This window comes from Monodelphis domestica, chromosome 6, assembly GCF_027887165.1.
Source record: "Monodelphis domestica isolate mMonDom1 chromosome 6, mMonDom1.pri, whole genome shotgun sequence".
NCBI classification, from domain to species: domain Eukaryota; kingdom Metazoa; phylum Chordata; class Mammalia; order Didelphimorphia; family Didelphidae; genus Monodelphis; species Monodelphis domestica.
In genome coordinates, this window is record NC_077232.1 from 74,300,896 (window position 1) to 74,318,722 (window position 17,827).

At 49.6% G+C, this 17,827-nt stretch overlaps 1 protein-coding gene across 29 annotated transcripts in view; it reads right to left on the minus strand.

The window, feature by feature from the left end:
* Nucleotides 1-402: 402 nt before the first annotated feature.
* The window catches only part of DCTN1 (dynactin subunit 1), a 39,864-nt gene continuing 22,439 nt past the window's right edge, over nt 403-17,827 (minus strand). For 15 of the 29 annotated variants that reach the window (XM_056803611.1, XM_007496916.3, XM_056803606.1 and 12 more), the window contains 25 exons: nt 13,667-13,870; nt 12,960-13,157; nt 12,582-12,786; nt 12,376-12,454; nt 12,112-12,271; nt 11,516-11,620; nt 11,000-11,191; nt 10,729-10,845; nt 10,323-10,475; nt 9,824-9,984; nt 9,453-9,621; nt 5,941-6,009; nt 5,655-5,717; nt 5,297-5,446; nt 4,988-5,149; nt 4,660-4,791; nt 4,278-4,403; nt 3,987-4,129; nt 3,629-3,795; nt 2,828-2,842; nt 2,480-2,613; nt 2,151-2,343; nt 1,902-1,981; nt 1,412-1,501; nt 403-1,313 (listed from right to left, as the gene is read on the minus strand). In XM_056803611.1, the coding sequence (XP_056659589.1) occupies nt 1,176-1,313; nt 1,412-1,501; nt 1,902-1,981; nt 2,151-2,343; nt 2,480-2,613; nt 2,828-2,842; nt 3,629-3,795; nt 3,987-4,129; nt 4,278-4,403; nt 4,660-4,791; nt 4,988-5,149; nt 5,297-5,446; nt 5,655-5,717; nt 5,941-6,009; nt 9,453-9,621; nt 9,824-9,984; nt 10,323-10,475; nt 10,729-10,845; nt 11,000-11,191; nt 11,516-11,620; nt 12,112-12,271; nt 12,376-12,454; nt 12,582-12,786; nt 12,960-13,157; nt 13,667-13,870 (3,405 nt within the window). In that variant the 3' untranslated portion in view covers nt 403-1,175. The remainder of the gene's footprint in view (nt 1,314-1,411; nt 1,502-1,901; nt 1,982-2,150; nt 2,344-2,479; nt 2,614-2,827; nt 2,843-3,628; nt 3,796-3,986; nt 4,130-4,277; nt 4,404-4,659; nt 4,792-4,987; nt 5,150-5,296; nt 5,447-5,654; nt 5,718-5,940; nt 6,010-9,452; nt 9,622-9,823; nt 9,985-10,322; nt 10,476-10,728; nt 10,846-10,999; nt 11,192-11,515; nt 11,621-12,111; nt 12,272-12,375; nt 12,455-12,581; nt 12,787-12,959; nt 13,158-13,666; nt 13,871-17,827) is intronic. The other 14 variants (XM_007496917.3, XM_056803609.1, XM_056803600.1 and 11 more) reach the window with 3 other exon arrangements.

Here is a 17,827-nt window from a genome sequence, read left to right on the forward strand (position 1 = left end):
TATGTAAATATGTATCTTGAGAACCACAGGCAGGCAATAAACTGGGACTTGACGTTTTGCTGCAAATCTCACCCCACCACAACCTCTGGAGAATCAAAACCAGGACAGACCCAAAGGAGAATGACGAGGGTGTCTGTGTGGATTCACATGTGCAGTTTTCAGGACAGGAGCCGTGGATGAATGTGGACAGGATGGCTGTCACCCTGCCCCAAGCTCCCCAGTCTCAGATTAAAATGTACCTGGGAGATGTTTAATGAAATAAAAATAGAGCGCGGTGAAGTCGTGGCTAGCTAAGCCCCCATTCACCCCATCTTCCATTTGAGTCTGGCACAAGGAGCATAAAGACACTGTCAGGCTGGTGTCGCCAAAGGAATGAGGGATCCAGGGAAGGCCTTCAGCACCTTGGATAGATCACTGGGGGCGATTTTATTCTAGTTGCCTAGAGCAAGAATGTGCCAGAGGACAAGAAAGCAGGGATGGTTCCAGTCTGCCGACTGGAGGGATAAGCACAAGATCAGTATCCAGATAATACAGGGATTCTCACCCACTGACATGGCACTGGGCTGCTCTATCCTCCACCCACGTCTGCCTTGGGTCCCTCTTTGTACCTTGCTCAACACAATGCCCAAGGCCCGGTGCATGTGCTGCCGAACAGTAAAACGCTGGACTTGGGCAAGACACACTTAGCAGTGGATGTGCTTCCTCAAGTAAACAGCTTCCCCTTCTCTCCTGTCCCAGACCTGAGGCCGCAGGAAGGGGAGGATGAAAGCTGCTGCCCTCTGAGTCACTGTGGGGGACTGCCTTGATCCTAGTGCCCTACATCAGGCACCCCGCTGGCCCCCACCCTGCCTTCTACCACTAACACCATGCATCCAGTGCCAAGGAAGAAGCTGCTTTATTGAGGGGATGATGCCCCACGCTGGGGCTGAGCACCCCTCCCCTGGGCCAGGCCAACCCCACTCCTCTCCCCCAAACCCTTGAAGGAGGGAGCAGCTAAGGCCAGGGGCTGGGGGAGCCAGAAGTAGGGGATGGGAGAGGGTGAGCATTATGGCTTTACACAAGGAGTGATATTCTTATCTGGGATTGGTCTCTGGGAGGGTGGGAAGAGGCAGCAGCAGGCAGAACCCTCAGGGTGTCAGGGAAACATGAAAAGGGGCAGAGGGAGACAGACTGAGCTAGGAGATGAGGCGGCCATGGAGCCGGTGCAGCTGTTCATGGGTCAGCACCAGCCGGTGCCGCTGCCCAAGGCCAGCCGTGCAGGGGAAGGTCACTTTGCCCACATATACAGTGTCCTCTCGTTTCTCTTCCTTGGCCTGGGAGGGGAGGACAGGAGAGAATGGGATCAGTCAGGGATACAACACTGAGGTGCTCCCTCCCTATTCCTTGGAAATACCATCCCTGTAGCCCTCACCCGAAGGAAGGCTGATGAAGGGAAAGTGGCAAAGTCAGTGGGGACAGTGGCTCCTGGGCGCTGAGAGACAGTCTCCTTCATCACCTCGTCCTATGAGGAAGAAATGGGCAACACAGATTACAGGGTGAAGGGAGGGAAGGATGGAAAGAAGTGGCACAAGCTTTCCCAGCTTTCCCTCCCATGGACTTTTACCCAGATCTCCACCAAACACTGCCAACCCTTCAACACTCAGCTCGAATCATGTCTTTTCTACAGCTTCTCTTCACTGTGTGAGCCCCTTGCCCAAGGGCTGGTGGGAAGGGACCCACAATTTCTCCTAATTCTCCTATCTGTTGGCTCAGGTCTCTTCAGCCAGACTTGAGTGCTTCCTGAAGGCAATGCCAAGGCCAGGCCATTGGCCTGGGCACCTAGGAAGGGGGGTCTTAGTGTTGGCAGAATCACCAAAAGTATCGATGAGGCATGGGGGTAGGGAAGGGGGCTGTGCTCTAACCTGCAGTTTGTCGATGGTGTCACTCAGAGATTGGAGCTGGGCAAGCTGATCCAGAAGCTGGGCCCCAGGGCTCTTTGCAGCTGGAAGGGGAGCAAGAAGCTGATGAGACCCAGGGACCAGGTGAGGGTGGATCGGAGGGAAGGGATGGAGGGCACAGAGACGCCCCAGGGCAGAAGTCTTGGTCCTCATGCAAGGCTTCTTTCAGTGCAGGCGGAGCCAGGGGACAAGATGGGATGGCTGGGTCCTTACCAGGGCTGGACTTTGTGATGTCTATCACATGGGTGCGGGTGCTGAGCTGATGAAGCGTGTCCAGCAGTTGGCTAGTTTTCCGGTACAAAGCTCCAGCTGCTAGTTCACTATTGGGGCCCTCCCGTGTGGTGGGTGTCAGCTTGGCTACACGCAGAGGAGGCAAGGCTGCCAGGGCTGCCTTCATCTGGGCTCCCTAGGACCAAGAAGAAGAGAGGAGAGGCTGAGGGGGCCCTGGGCAGACCAGAATAGCCTTTGTCCCTCAGATCTCACCCTCCCATCCGGGGCTGGGCTCCCATGCCTGCCCCATCTGGCCCATCCTGGCCCCATACCTTGAGTGTGCTGTTCTCGTGTTGGAGCTGGGAGATGTGCAGCCTCATGGCTGAAATCTGCTGGAGCAGCAGCGGAGAATCCTTCACTGGTCCAGGGCCTGGGACATTAACCAGAGGCTGCCCTGAAGCCCCCCCTGTGGGGACAGACACCAAAAAGCAGTCACAGGAGCACAGGGACCTCAGGGCTCAGAGCGCGCCCCATGCTCTGTCCCCAGCCTTCCAGGCAGTTCCCCCATCTTCCCCATCTCCTTAAACTGACCTCTGCCCTACCAGCCCCGAGTCTCCAAAGTCAGGGAAGTCAGGCACTACCCCACCCCCACCCCCATCAGCATCCAGGCAGATCTATACCTCGCTGCTGCTCTTCTGTGGCCAGGGCAGCCATGGGGAAGGGGAGAGAGGAGAGAAGAGACACACATGTGACAGGGTGTCTGTGTTTCAGGGTGCAAGGAAAGGAGCAGGCGCCTGTCTGCAGTGCACAGGTACAGGTTTATACCCCAGCCCACGTACTACAGTCCTTGAATTGCCCCTACATTCCCACAACAGGGACTAAGACTAAGACTAGGGCAGTCTCCATAGCCTCCCCAGGGATTCCCAGGAAAGGGCCCTGTTCCCCACAGCAGTCCCTTGGGCTTTGGTTTCCCCATAGATCCTCTGTATTTTCAGGAGGTGATAAGGTGACTTGGAAATCTTCCCTTCCCCTTACATGCATCAAGGAGCAGGTAGCTGCTTGGCAGGTCCAAACTTGGGGGGGGGGGGCAGAGGGGGAGGCATGTCTTGGTCATTCCTGAGCCTCTGCAGATGGATCCCGGGGGATTGGGAGAACAAGAAGTAGGGTCAAGTTTGGAGAGCGGGTGGGGATGCTCAGGAGGGGAAAAGTTGACAGCCACAAGCAATTCAGCCTGTCTGGACAGGACCTTTGTTCAGGGTAAGAAGAGGAGAAACAGGATAGCGAGCACACCAGTCTAATGGCCAAGACCTCCAGCATGGACAGAGCATGGGACAGTATAGGGGGAGATGAATTCAGAGCCAGGGACTTAGATCCCAATCCTGCCTCCACTCCTTCCTGCCTGTGCTTCCTCTCTGAATACTCAGGGGAGGTCTCCACTTCCAGGTCTAGCTCAGGCCCCTAGGTCTGCCCCTGCTGCTCACCACCAGTGATGCCAGAGACAAGGGTGGCGATGCCCGAGGGAGGCGCTCCTCTCAGCCCCTCCATCGTCCTTTTGGACTGGCTGCTCAGTCGCTGTTTCAGCTCCAGTTTCTCTGCCTCCAACTGGTCAATGTCTGCCTGGAGGGCATCCATCGTCTCCTCAAACTCTCTGTAAGGACACAAGGCCCTTGGCACCCCTCCTGTTCCAGTGCCCCAGCAAGTCCCCAGGGGTCCCCAAGAGGGCAGGCATGGATGTGCTCAGGGGTCTCGGGGTCCTTGGGTTTGGGGAAAGCCTGGGCCTGGCTAGCGGGACTGGCAGTCACCGAGGAGACTCAGGCCAGGGGCTAACAGCTCACGTACTTCTCCTTCTTCTTCAGCAGGGCCTGGGTTTCCTCCAGCCGGCTTTGCACTTTTTCAGTCCGTTCATCTGCATCCTTGGCGGCACTGTCTAGCTTCTTCTCCAGGAGGCTCAGGCGCACACTGGCCTCACTCAGCTCTTCTCCCTGGGAGCCATGGGATTAGCTCAGCTGTCACCTCCTTTCCAAAACCCAGTTCAGACAGCAATAAGGCATGTCTGGCCTCCCATGACACCTCAGGGTGTACCACCTTCTCCACCTTGAGACCTGACCAGGCCCGAGTTCTGAGCCCTACCTTGATCTTCAGGGACTTCTTCAGTTCCTTAATGACAGTCTCCCGATCCTCCAGCTTCAGCCCCAGCCCCTCCGCATCAGTGATCTCTGCACGAAGGGCTGCAGCCCGAAGTTCAGAGGGAGGAGGCTATGGGGAGAGGGCAGGGCGTGAGGACCCTGAGGGTGAGAGACTGTGCCCACAGGCAGGCAGTGCTGCCCACAGCAATCCCTGGAACCTCCCCACTCCCACCTTCCGCCTTTCCTCCTTCCAGACTCCAGGAAGACCTAGGCAGCGACCATTCCCTAACTGCTGGCCAGGGTGGTGCTTCACGCTTCTCCTGCCTCAGCCTTGCTCAGGGCCTCCCTGGGTTCTCCTCAGGCCCACCAGGACCTTCTTGGCCTACCTTGCTTGGAGGTCTCTCTGCATCATATTCTCCTTCCTGCATGGCCGTGGCCAGCTTGTTCATGGTGGCAATGAGGACACTACATGACTGTCGAAGGCACTCATAGGGGCTGCTGGATGGGGACCCATAGATCTGTGGGAGCCAGAAGCCACATCAGACTCATCAGGGACCCAGGAGCCACCACTGGCTTCTCTTACCACAATTCTTCTCCCTCTTTTCTTCTCTCCTTCCCTTCTCCCTCCCTTTTTTCTTCCCAATCACCTCTTCATCCTCCATCACATATCTGATCCACAACCAGGTTAACCCGTTGGTCCTCCGAGCTCCCTACCTGCTCGCCTGCCTTGAAGGCCAGTTCTTCCAAGGTACCAGAGGGTAGGCCCTCATTCTCAGCCAGAGGGGCAATGAGCTGTGCGGCAGCAGCAGCCACTTCCTGTAGCACAGCCACCACCCAGGTCAGGTGCTTTCGACAGTCCAGAAGAGTATCTGACACCTGGAGCCGGATAGAGGGAGAGGAGGGGCAGTTCAGGGGAGTGCCCCCATAGACACCCCCCCCATAGGTTCTGGCCCCACATCCCAGGAGAGACAGGTGTCACTTCCTGCCATCTCTCCTTCCACACACACAGGTTAGAGCCCAGACCTGAGGTCCAAAACCCAGAGCAGCTGGGATTCCAGGAGCATCTGTCCCTGGCATCCGTCTTCGGATCTTCTTACAGAACTGTCGGATGTCACTACAGGATGTTTCCAGGTCCCGGAGAAGGAGGGACAAGTCTGAGGCCTCCTGCCCACCCTGAACACAGAATGGACACCAAGTCAGCAAGAGCAGGGGAAAGGAAATCAGATAAGCAACAAGAAAGGCGGGGAAAGTCCAAAAAGGCAAGAGGGTTTGATAAGGGGTAAGGGATGGGTGGAGAAGGGGATGTCAAGACTGATGGGGTAGGAGTGAGTCTGGACATGAGGAATATTGGGAAGAAAGGCGACCAGGGTCTAAAACTCACCTGCAGAAAGGCATGAAGCCTTCCCACCTCCACAGCCATGCAGTCTAGTGCACTCTGGGTGAACTGTGAAGACACCAGACGCAGCTCATGAACGGGTAGACTACTTTTCCTTTCTGCCCCCAAGAATGGTACTATCAGCCTCCTAGCCCCCATCGTCAGAGACAGGCTCTCTAGCTCTCACCTCCCACTATCCTGACCTCTTTATAGAGGGCCCATTTCTGAATTCAAAGTCTGTTCAAAGTCCCTTGCCCCTCCACTCTGAGCAGCACCTGCTTGGGGTCCTCACCTTGATATGGTCAGCCAGCTGCACTGTACAGTCCTCAGGTTGCTCAGTAAGATGGATGCTATACAGGTGCTAAGGAAGAAGATCAGACCTGGAGGTCAGACTTCTGCTTATTCTCCCTCTTCTCCCCATCACCCAAGACCCAGTGAACCATTATTCTGCAACCCTCTTATTTCCTACCCTTGAATAGAGGGAATGAGAAAGGGAGGAAGGAAATAATAATTTATTAAGCACTTATTATGTACCAGGTACTATGTTAAGAGCTTTACAAATACTATGTCATCTGATCTTCACAACCACTCTGGAAGTTAGGTGCTACAATCACTTTTGTTTTACAGTTGAGGAAATAGGCAGATATTAGTTAAGTGATTTGTCCCCCATCACACAGGTAGGAAGTATCTGTGGTGGGATCTGAACTCAGGTCTTCCTGACTCTAGGCCTGGGATTCTATCCACTGAGCCACCTGGCTGTAGTAAAGACACTTACTCCTCAAGCTGGAATTCAACTGGCCCTTTCCCTCCCACTCCAGCTTCAAGTCTATGCTACCCCACAGAAACCATTTGGAAGAGGAAGGTCAATATCTAAAAATTGTTGTAATAGAGGAGACTGTGGTAAGGGCTTGGAGATCTAGCAGAGGTAGTGGGTGATTTAAGAAGGAAGTATGAAGCAGGCTTTGTGAAGAGAGTTGCTTCCTGGCAATGAGGGAGGCCTGCGGAAATTCAAGGAAGTAAGAGAAGACAGGATGCCATTGAGACAGCCAGAGGCAAAGGATATCCTCCCTCTGGGCACTGACCATTCATCCTGCTGACAAAGTGTTCTAGAAGTGAGAAGTCTCCTGGAGCTTCCTAACAGTGGTTTCACATGGCTTAGATCTCTCCCAAAGAATTGGTTGATGACTCTATGAAGCCCTCTTTTCCCATTAGAGACACAATGCTAGTGGACCTATAAATCTTCCAGAAAAGGGAGACAGTGACACTGCAGGAGGGGCCATCTGCCTTAGCAACTAGAAGGACCAAAGTTTTATGGTCCTCAGACAAGTCACGGAATCGGTCTGGGTCCCTTTTTCCCATATGCCTAGCTCAGCCCCAGGACTATTAGGAGGAACAGAAGGTAGCAGTGCAAAACTATCTGCCAGTCATCATTAAAACAAGCCACTCAATCAAGACAGCCCTGAAGCATCACCTTGTACTCTCCAAACTGAGAAAGACTGCAAGCAAAAGATGGAAATAGTCAATGTTGAAGGGAAGGTGGAAAGATGGGCAAATGAATGTATTGTTGTGAACAAGTATGACTATCTGAGAAAGCAATCTGGAATTTACAAATATCCATATCCTGTGGCTCAGAGTATTCAAGGCTGGGAACACACTCCAAAGAGATCGCTGATAAAAAGAAAGACTGCATACACCAAAATACTGATAGCAGCATATAGAATATAGGCAATAGAATATGACTGCATTGTAAGAAAGATGAGCACAATGGATACAGAGAAGCATGGAAAGACTTCAATGACCTGCTGCAGAGCCATGAAAACAATATACACAAGCAATAACAATGGAGATGGAAAGAACCACCATAAAACAAGCAAACTGAATGTTCTGGCATCACAAAAATGAACTAGATTCCAAAGAAGAAAGAGAAAAAGATGCTTCCTTTCATTCCTTTGCAGAGACTGGTCCCCTGTGGAACTATGACTATGGTGTGGAATATTGCATATATTCATTTTTTCAATGTATTAATTGGCTTTACTAAATTTTTTTCTCCTTTCCTCTTTCAAAAAAAAAAATTTGTCATAAAGGATAGCTCTCTACAAGGGGGAAGAGTGAGATACAGGGAGAAACCTAAGCACAATATAAAAACAAAATACATCATTTTCTTTTTTAGAAAACAAGTTACTGGGGGGAAGCTAGGTGGCTCAGGGGCTTGAGAGCCAGGTCTAGAAACATGCGGTCCTGGGTTCAAATCTGGCCTCAAATACTTCCTAGCTACATGACTGTGGACAAGTCACTTAACCCTCGCTGCCTAGTCCTTACCACTCTTCTGCCTTGGAACCAATACACAGTATCAATTCTAAGATGGAAGGTGAGGGTTTTAAGAAGAAAAAAAATGAGATACTGGAACATAATTTTTAAAAAAGAACATTGATCATTTTTACATGTAACTGGAAAAAAATAATAAGAAAACAAGCTCTTCTTCAGTCAGGGACATCCTCTGGCAGATCTGACTTGTTCATATTTCTGGGCATGGAGCTCCCCCATCTCAAATCTACTTTGACATCCATGCTTATAATTAGTGTGACCTTGGTCAAGTCACTTCCCTACTGTGAAATTCTGTTCATCTCTTGACAGTCTTATATTTCTTTCTTTTTAAAAAAACTTTTACCTTCTGTCTTGGAATCAATACTGTGTATTGGTTCCAAGGCAGAAGAGTGGTAAGGGTTAGGCAATGGGGGTTAAGTGACTTGCCCAGGGTCACACAGCTAGGAAGTGTCTGAGGCCAGATTTGAACCTAGGACCTCCTTTCTCTAGGTTTGGTTCTCAATCCACTGAGCTACCCAGCTGCCCAAGACAGTCTATATTTCTATGAACTGTCCTCTCTAATCAGGACAGTTTCCTCCCCTAGACACCCAGCAGTTTCCTCTGGGCATGGGCAGTGTCCTCATACAGTCAGTAAGGACAAGGATTGCCACTTGATCACTGGCATAAGGATCAAATTACACACCAGATGGAATATGACAAAGAAACATGAGCTATTATCCCTCTCTTCATGGAAATACCGCCTTCCCTCCTCCAGAAGCACTTTGGTTTCAGGGGCCAAAGGCATTTCTCTAGCTCCCCACCCCCTGGTACTTGGCAAATACTGGACTGAACCTGCCTGCAGGACGAGAGTTTCCCCTACCAAGCATGAGGCAGGAAATGATCCTTCCCTCCTCCCTCTCAATCCAAAAGGAGAGCGGGGGAAAAGGAAGTCACGAAAACCTCTCAGTTCAACAGAACAACCAGTCTCACTCATCACAAAGGACATTACCTCCTGCCCCAAGAGAAAAACTATGAAAAATATTGCCCTAGGGCTCTGTTGTTGAGCCTATGGCACATATGGGGGAGAGGGGGGTGGCACTGCTCCCCTCCCCTCCCCCTCATTTCTCACATGTCCCACCTCACTGCCCAATAACCCAATGGGAGCGCTTCCTCCCTCCCCTGTCAGGGGAAAGAGTGGCTCACATGCAAGTGAGGGTACAATTTGGACACTTGGGTCTCTAAAAGGTTCACCATCACTGTCCATGGGACAGTTAAGATTTCTCAGCTGAGAGAGAGCCAAGTCCAGAGACGGGAGGTCCTGGGTTCAAATCTGGCCTTAGATACTTCCTAGCTGTGTGACCCTGGGTAAGTCATTTAACCCTCATAGCCTAGCCCTTACCACCCTTCTGTCTCATGCTATCTAATGCTAGCTGATTCATGTCATTAAGATCCAGGACATACAGCCATCATAAGGATCCATACTTGGACTATAACCCATACCTGGTAGTATTTGATGGCCTTGGTGAGAGGCTCTACATTGACCGTCTCATCTAACTGGTCCTTGTGCAGCAGCTCAATGAGGAAATCCAAAGAACGCTCGTGAGCACTCATCTCCGGGTAGAGACTCCCAACCTTCTTGTAGACATCCACACTGCACTGGGCCAGGGCACTGTAGATCAGAGCAGGAGCCCCATGAGGCCAGGGCCACAGAGGAGGCCAGAGGAACAGCAAGTCCAACCAGCTCCCAGTGAGGAGCAGCTGGCAGTCACCAGCTGGGATGAAGGGACAAGACATCCGGCTTAGCACAGCAGTTTTTGCTGATGGCAGGACAGAGACAAGCCGTCAGACCTGGTGGATTAGGGGTTACTCACTGCTCATATCGATGGAGTGTGGCCTGCAGGAGACTCAGTGAATACACCAGGCCAGCAGCAAAACTGAGCTGCTCCCCAGGAGCCCCTCGAAGCCCTGGTCGTTCTGCACAGTTCTCACTCAGATCAAACTTCTCCTGGGCCTGCTTTCTTATTAGCTCTGCCTGTCAGAGAATTGGAAGGGGACACAAGGATCAACACCAAGACAAAGATACGGTGAGGAGCAATCTCAGAGAGATGGATACCAAGGACACTCTCTGGGCTCAGGGCTGAGGCACAGACAAAGAGAGATCACAGGGTTCTGGTTCAGAGCACCAGAGGCACAAGGGCAGGAACAGAACTTGAGAGTGCATTGTTAAGAGTATGAAGGATACTAGTTGTGTGACCCTGGACAAGTCACTTAACTCATTGCCTAGCTTCTTTGCATACATTATCGACTCTAAGATAGAAGGCAGGGGTTTTAAGAAAAGAAAGAAAAAAAAAGCGTATGAAGGATATGTACCTTACAAACAAGGCGGGGGATGAGCAGCAAAACAAGGACACAATCGTGATCTCCACCAGGCCGAAGGAAGCTGTCAGGCATGAAGGCCGTAAGCAAAGACACGTGTCTATTGGCCTGGGCCACTTCCATTTGCCTCAGCTCCATCTCAATAGCCTAGAGGGTGACAGCAAAGCAGAGAAACAATTTAGGGATTCATAGGCCTCCCTGGGCTAGAGACTTCCCTAACCTCAAGTCCATCCAAACCAGCCAAGTGTCACCCCTGAGGTCACACATGGGCCACAGCTAATGGAGGGACAAAGCATGGTCAAATTCTTCTCATTGTCAACACCAGGCCAGCCCTTTCTTCTTGTGGCCTCCCAATAGGCCGAGGATATCAGCGTCTTTCACTCCTAAATCCAACACCAACCTTGGCATGGGCCTTGGTCTCAGCGAACTTAATCTTGAAGTCAAAGGTCTCAGGAGGTGGCTGCTGCTGCCTCTCCACTGAGGCTTCCTGCTGGTTTGTCAGTTCTCTATTCACATCCTGGGGAAGCAAGGACAGACTATGAACAAAGGCAGGGAATTTTGAAGAAAGAGAATAGAAGAAGCTTGGTCTATCCAGGCCATTTCCATGGTGGGAGTGTGTCTGTGTATGAGAGGGTACGTGGGTGGCTGCACGCACCAGGGGAGGGGGGTACCTGCAGATGGGCAGTCAGCTGTCGGTATTTCTTTATAGTCTGCTGGTAGTCAGCAACTGTCTCCTGAGCAGCCTCTACACGCTTCTGGGCCTCTCTCACTCGAGCCCCTGCCATGTCCAGCTGCTCCCGAAGCTCAAGCTCTGTCTCCCGGGCATTCTCCTGTAGCTCATCATTCATCTCATTCATAGCTTCCTGGGAGACACAGGCAGTGTGGAACACTGAGGGTCAAGGGCCAGAGATACACCCAAGGTTTCTGAGGGTTGAGTTAAATAGAAATCAGGGATCCCCTCCCAGATGTCTCCCTCAGGGTTTGGAGTCAGCAGGAAACAAGGACAAACTCTCTAAAGTTAGCCTCAATGCCTGGTGGGAAAGCCAGAGCAGGAGGCATCCTTTTCACCAGCTCCTCCTACAGTGTCTGGATTTCTGGATGGAGTAAGAAGCCAAAATCAAGGAAGGGCTCCCAGGAGAGGTTGTGGAATGGGCAGAGCAGAAGTCCAGCCCCTTTCCTCCTCTCACCAGGTCTCCTACAGTCTCCCGCAACTCCCGAACTTTTTCCTCCAGGTTCAGGTTCCTGTCCGTCAGTGTCTCCACCATTTCTTCTGCTCCCAAGGCTGCATCCACCTATAGTATTGTAGGTGGGGAGTTAAAGATACTTCCATAACTATATGTGTCCAGGCCTGACCTTTCCTGTTAGATCCTCAGAAGGCATACACATAATGGCCAACATCTTGGCTGGCCATTTGGGAAGATGCTCCCTCACTGTCCCCCAAGTACCTAACCTCACTGGACACTGCACATAATGTGGGCTCAATTCACCTGAATTCAGCATCCATTATTAAGTCCCTACTATGCTTAGGCTGGGCACCCAAACATAGAAACCACAAGAAAAGCCTGTAGGGCTTAGTGTGGAATATTGGTGCTGGTGCACCCCTGGCCAGCAGAGAAGATCACCACATCAAGGATCAAATCCCGGCCTGCTGTGTACTATTTGAGTGACCATGACTAAGATCCTGAATCTCTTTCAGCCTTAGTTTCCTTATCAGTAAAATGCTTCTACAGGACCAGGGAGGACCTTCTTCTGTCTCTAAGTCTGAGCCCCTCTCGGGCCTCACCTGCTCCTTAAGCTCATCGATGGTTCGCTCCGCCTGGCCCAGCTCCTCCTGAAGGCGTTCACGCTGCTGCCTTACTGCTTCCAGCTCTACATTTTTCTTCTCCATGAGCTTCTGAAGTTTGATGTGCTCCTGCTTCTCGGAGGCCGATAGGTCTCGCATTCTGGAGGAAGGGGTGGGAGGCATTACACACAGCATAAGAGGCAAGGCACCTCCCAGCAGGATCCTAGGAGAATGCTGGGGGCAGGAATAACACTGCAGCCCTACCTCACCAAAGCATCCTTGAGCCGGGCATTCTGTTCCTCTAGCTGCTTGAGCTGGTAACTAGATGCAGCTCCATCAGAACCTAAGGGAAGATACAGATCACTGACTGCCTGGCCTCAGTCAGCAACACTGCCCCCATGCCCAAAACCTTCCTTCTACCTTCCTGATGTGCAGACTCCCAGGTCTTAGGCAGTTCTCCTCTCCCTTACCCTTCTCCTCGATTTCAGCCTTGAGGATCTCTAGGTCAGTGGTAAGCTCTTCCAAACGCTCCTTCAAAGCCTCCACCTCCTGCTGCAAGGACTCTGCCCGCTCCTCGGCCATCTCCTTGTCCAGAGTGGCCATTTCTATAGCATCAGCCGTGTCAGCCATCTCCTCCATGTAGCGTTCTTTTGCCTCCAAAGCATCTTTTGCTTCCTGGGAAAGTAGATGGGGGTGCAGTCCCATTTGGAGGTCTTAGGATTTCCCTCTAAGAATGTGCCTCACCTCTTTTATTCTAGAACCTTGGACTATTTGCTCCCAGTCCCTTCCCTCCACCCCCACTGCCCAGCCAGACAGAATGGGCCCTGCCTGGCTGAGCCAGCCCCTACCTTCCGTGCTTCCTTGAGTTTCCGCTGCAGGTCGGCCTGCTGCTCTTGCATCTTGCTCTTCCATTCCTGCACCTGCTCCAGCTGGATCTTGTGCTTCTCAAGTTCTTTTAGTTTAGCCTTGTCTTCTGCACGTTTCAGCCTGAGAGTCTCTAGCTTTTCCTCCAAGTCACGCACCTGGACCCTCAGCCCTTCCTCTTCCTGGGAATAAGCCACAGGCTCCCTTTACTGGGTGCACTCCCCCCACCCACAGCTCTCAACTTGACCAAGAAGCTCTGCTAGCCTGGAGGGGAAGGGGCCAGGATCCCAGCCATATATCAAACCATCTCTAGGGGAGGGAACACAATCTCGAAGCCTCTCCCCTTGGTAGTAGAGAGATACCCAAGGAATCAGTGATCCTGTAGGAGACGTCATGTACCCAGCCTCAGCACGAGGGACTAGGATCTATACTGCTCCAGCATCTGGTGAGAAGAAAGGGGATCCTTGTTCTCCTTCCCCATAAACATGCATCTGGGGAGGAAACTGCCACTGGATTGAAGATTACCAATAGTGTGAAGGATGCTGAGATGGCGAAGGGGGACTATAAGCCAAGAGCAGCAGGAAAGCACTGTATCCACGGTCACCTAAAGCCAGCTCTGTGCTTCTAGAGGGCCTGGAGAAAGTCCTGGGTCCCTCAGTAGAACAGTTTTCTCCCATGCACCAGGCCTTACCTTGGAAGGGGAAGGCAATGGGGGAGCTGCCCCAGGGGAGGTGAGCGAGGGCGTGGGGATGATGGGGGCTGCCAAGGGTGTCTGTGCTGGGGTGCTGGGTTCACTGCTGCTCATCTCCCCAGTGGAGGCTGAGGCAGAGGCTGAACCTGAGGGGCCTGCAGGGCCACCAGCCCCCGATGCCCCTGAGCTGGTAGGACGGGCAGGCTGCATTGGTGTAGAAGGAAAGAGAGAAAGAAACATTGGTCATCAAGTCAAAGAGAAACCCACTGTAAAGGGCAGGGAGAGAGCTGGGCAGTAACACTCAGAGATCTGAAAGACAAAGTGAAAAGGGGGGAGGGGAAGAAGGCATTGGAATAGGGTAAAGGGAAAAAGTATAATAAGGGAAGAGAACAGTTAAGACTTAAAACTATAAGAAATGCCCCTTGGGGTCCCACAATCTTCCTCAACCTATAAGCAGCTCTGAAAGAGGCCTCAATTGTCAGTAAGGGACCAATGGTGGCTCACTCCACTGATGCTCTCCTCCTCAATGGGGCAGGGTCAAGAGCAAGCCCAAGTCTCAGCTCTCCTTTTACCCTATGGAGATTTAGCCAAGCTTTCCTGACTATGTTTAGACTCTCAGTCTGATTCTGAAAGGGAGGAGGGGGGCAAGAAGACAAGGCCCCCATTGTTATTGTAATAATTAGTCTGGGTATTGTTTGACCTGAGACATATTCCTGGTTCTGAGATCATAGGGGAAGAAAGTTGTAAGTCATTCATGGGCTTGGCCCCCTTTCACTGACTTGGTACTCAGATATTATAATAGCACATATATCTATAGTACTTCAAGATTTCCTCACAACACCCCTGTGAGGTAGGTAGTATAGGTATTAAATACATCCCATTTTTCAGATAGAGGAACTGAGGTCTGAAGAAGTTAGGATTAATCTTAATGGCTAGGACTTGAAAATAAGCCTTCTAATTCTAAGTCCTTGGCATCTAATTTAACATAATATACCCTTCCTTTCTCCCCCATGAAGACCTAAAAAATGGACCAGACATTATTTGATCTAGTCACCACCTTCTTCTTTCCCCAAAACTGAAAAAGTATGCCTTGGAACAATTTCTCAACTGTCCTGGAAATGATCAATAATAGCCGCACTCCAACCTTTCCTCCCAAGCCTAAGGCTTTATCTTGGAGTACTAAGGTCCTTCCTTCCTAGGCTCAACACTCCTCCCCCACCATAAGAAACATTTCAGTGATGAGGAAGGTCATGCTAGCAGAGGCACAGCTGATGTCGATATATCCTTTCCTCCTTTCAGGGCAAACTCTAGCTTCCATAGAGATGGACTTTTGACTCCTTCCTTGTCCCTTGGATCCAAACACAGTCTTGGCCACCACATTTCCCTCATTCTTTCCTCCTGAGCCAACTCACACAACAATTAATCACACAGACAGACAGGTACATACACAGTCACATAGACATATGATGAGTCACAAACATAATCATACATGGCCACACATACACAGTCATACACATAGACAAAACTACAAAATCTGAGAATTGGAAAAGACCTCAAAGATCCTCCAGTCCTATACCATTGTCCAATGGCCCCTGACAAATGGTCATTCAGCTTCCATCCAAAAACCTCCAGTGATGGAAGAACTCATCACCTCCCAAAACAGCCGTTCCACTTTTAGGCAGCTCTAGTTAAGGTGTTTTTCCCTTTGAGTAAAATGAAATGTCTCTCTAAAACTGTCACCCATTACTCCCAAGTTCTGTCCTGAGGCCAAGAACAAGTCTAATCCCTCATCTACAAAGGGTCACTGGTCTAGAAAGGTCTCAATAGAGAAATCTAACGGGAGGCTAACATCCAGCTCCTGCTGAGTATGTCACCAAAGACCATATGAACTACATCTTGGAACATTGTCAAAAAAAGGCAATGATCTCTGAAAGAGCCTAAAGAATAGCAGGGGGCTACAGTTCTAGAAAATAACAAATGGTAACCATGAAAAAAATATTCGAAATAAAAATAAAATAAATAAAATAAAATATGGTAGAGAAAAAAAGAAAACTAGAAGAAAAATTTTGTACTGTTTTAGAGCTATGCAAAATTGGAATGGACTACCCCCCAAATAGTGGATTCCCTCCTAATTGGTGGTCCTCAAGCAAGAAATGGATGGCCAGTTGTTGAGTATATTGTGGAGGGGACTGTTTAGTCCTGGTGGGACTGGATTTTTCTCTGGTCTTTTCCAACTCTGAGATTACATGGTTCTGTAAAATACTTGAAGATAAGAAACATGGCTCTCCCAAGTCTTCTCTTTACTCCAATCTCAGAGAAAAGATAGGCCTACTCCTTGTCAAAACTGATCATTTTACTCATGCCTTTGCTCTCTTCCTGTCTCCTTTAAGAGCTGGTCCTTTCAAACATGAAATCTCCCTCTAGTTTTCAGTATTTCGTCTACTGGATCCTTTTCTGCTTTCTACCAATGTCCCCAGCTCTCCCATATTCCCTGTTCCGAAAACCTTCACTTGACCTTACCCCCTACACTTAAACTAATATATCTAGTCTTCATTTCATAACTAAACTATCAGAAAAAGCATGTCTACATTTGTTACCTCCACTTTCCCACCTCCAACTCACTTCTCAATCCCTTGTCCTTTAGTTTTTAAACCTACCACTGAGCTCCAGCTCCTCAACAAGGTCACCAATGATCACCTTGTCAATAAATTCAATGGCTTTTTCTCAGTTCTTATTTTTCTTGATCTCTTTGTATGATTTGGTGCTGTCCATCACCTCTTGCTTCCATCCAAGTCCTCCACCTCCCTAACCATTCCTTAGCCAACTTTACAGGGTTATCATCAATGTGCTACCTCCTCTGTCAGTGCTTGATCCTTCTCTTCTCCCCCACCCCACCCTGTGACTTCATCAGCTTCCATAATTCCACTATAATTTCTAAATAGCTTATTCCCAAATCTAAACATCAAGCCCATATCTCTCTCTTGAACTCATCAACATCACCAAAGGCCTGCTGGACATCTCCATCTTGCTGCAAAAGTCTTAAACTGTGCATATTTAAAACGGGATTCATGGCCTTTCTTCCTCCTCCCTCACCTGACCTTCTGAACTTTCCTATTTCTGTGAGCACCACTACCCCTCTAGTCACTGAGGTTCAAAATTTAAGAAGCATCTTCAACTCCTCATTCTGTCTAATCCCTTAAATCCAATTAGTTATTAAGTCTGACCATATTATTCCCCAGCCTGAACTAGACTAAAAGGTTCTAAAACCTACAATATTTTTTTTAATTTAAATTTTTAAAATTCCTCCTTTTAAAAAAACCTTATAACTTCTGTCTTAGAATCAATTCTAAATATTAGTTCTAGGCAGAAGAATGGCAAGGGCTAGGCAACTAGGATTATGTGACTTTCCCTAGGGTCACAAAGCTAGGAAGTATCTGAGGTCAGACCTTCTGTCTCTAGGCTTGACATTCTATCCAGTAAGCCACCTAACTGTCCCAACATACAATATTTTCGAGAAGCTTCATTGGCTCCCCATTGCTTGTAGATAAAATGTAAATTCCTCCACTAGACAATGAAAGATCTTCCCAGTCTGTCACCCCACTATTTAGCTAGTTGCATTTAGCCCCTTTCACATGCTCTCCTAACCAAACTGTCCTATACATCAGATGTTCCATGCTGTCCCTAGTGTTTAGGATGCTCTTCCTCCTCACCCCAATCCCTTGAAACCCAGATGGAAAGGTCTTGCCTGATTTCCAAAGGTGTTAAGGCTCCCCCAACCCAAAACTGAAAAAAAGTTCTACACTTATTTTGTATTGATTTTTCAGTCTATATTTTCCTCCAATAGAATATATTTTTCTCTTTCTTCTCTCTGACTTCATCAGCTTCCACAATTCCACCATCATTTCTAAATAGCTGATTCCCAAATATAAACATCAAACCTTTATTTTTCTCTTGAACTCTTGAAACTTGAAGGTTTTTTCACTTTTGGTTTTATCTCCCTAACACTTAACATAGTGCCTAGGAGTCAATGTTTGTTGAATTCTTTTCACCAGACTAAATATCCACAATTAGTTAAGCCAATCTTCATAAGGCATGAAAGGTCCAAGTGAACTCAGTAATCCAAATAGAGCCTGGCCAGAACAGAGTACAGTGGAACCATCA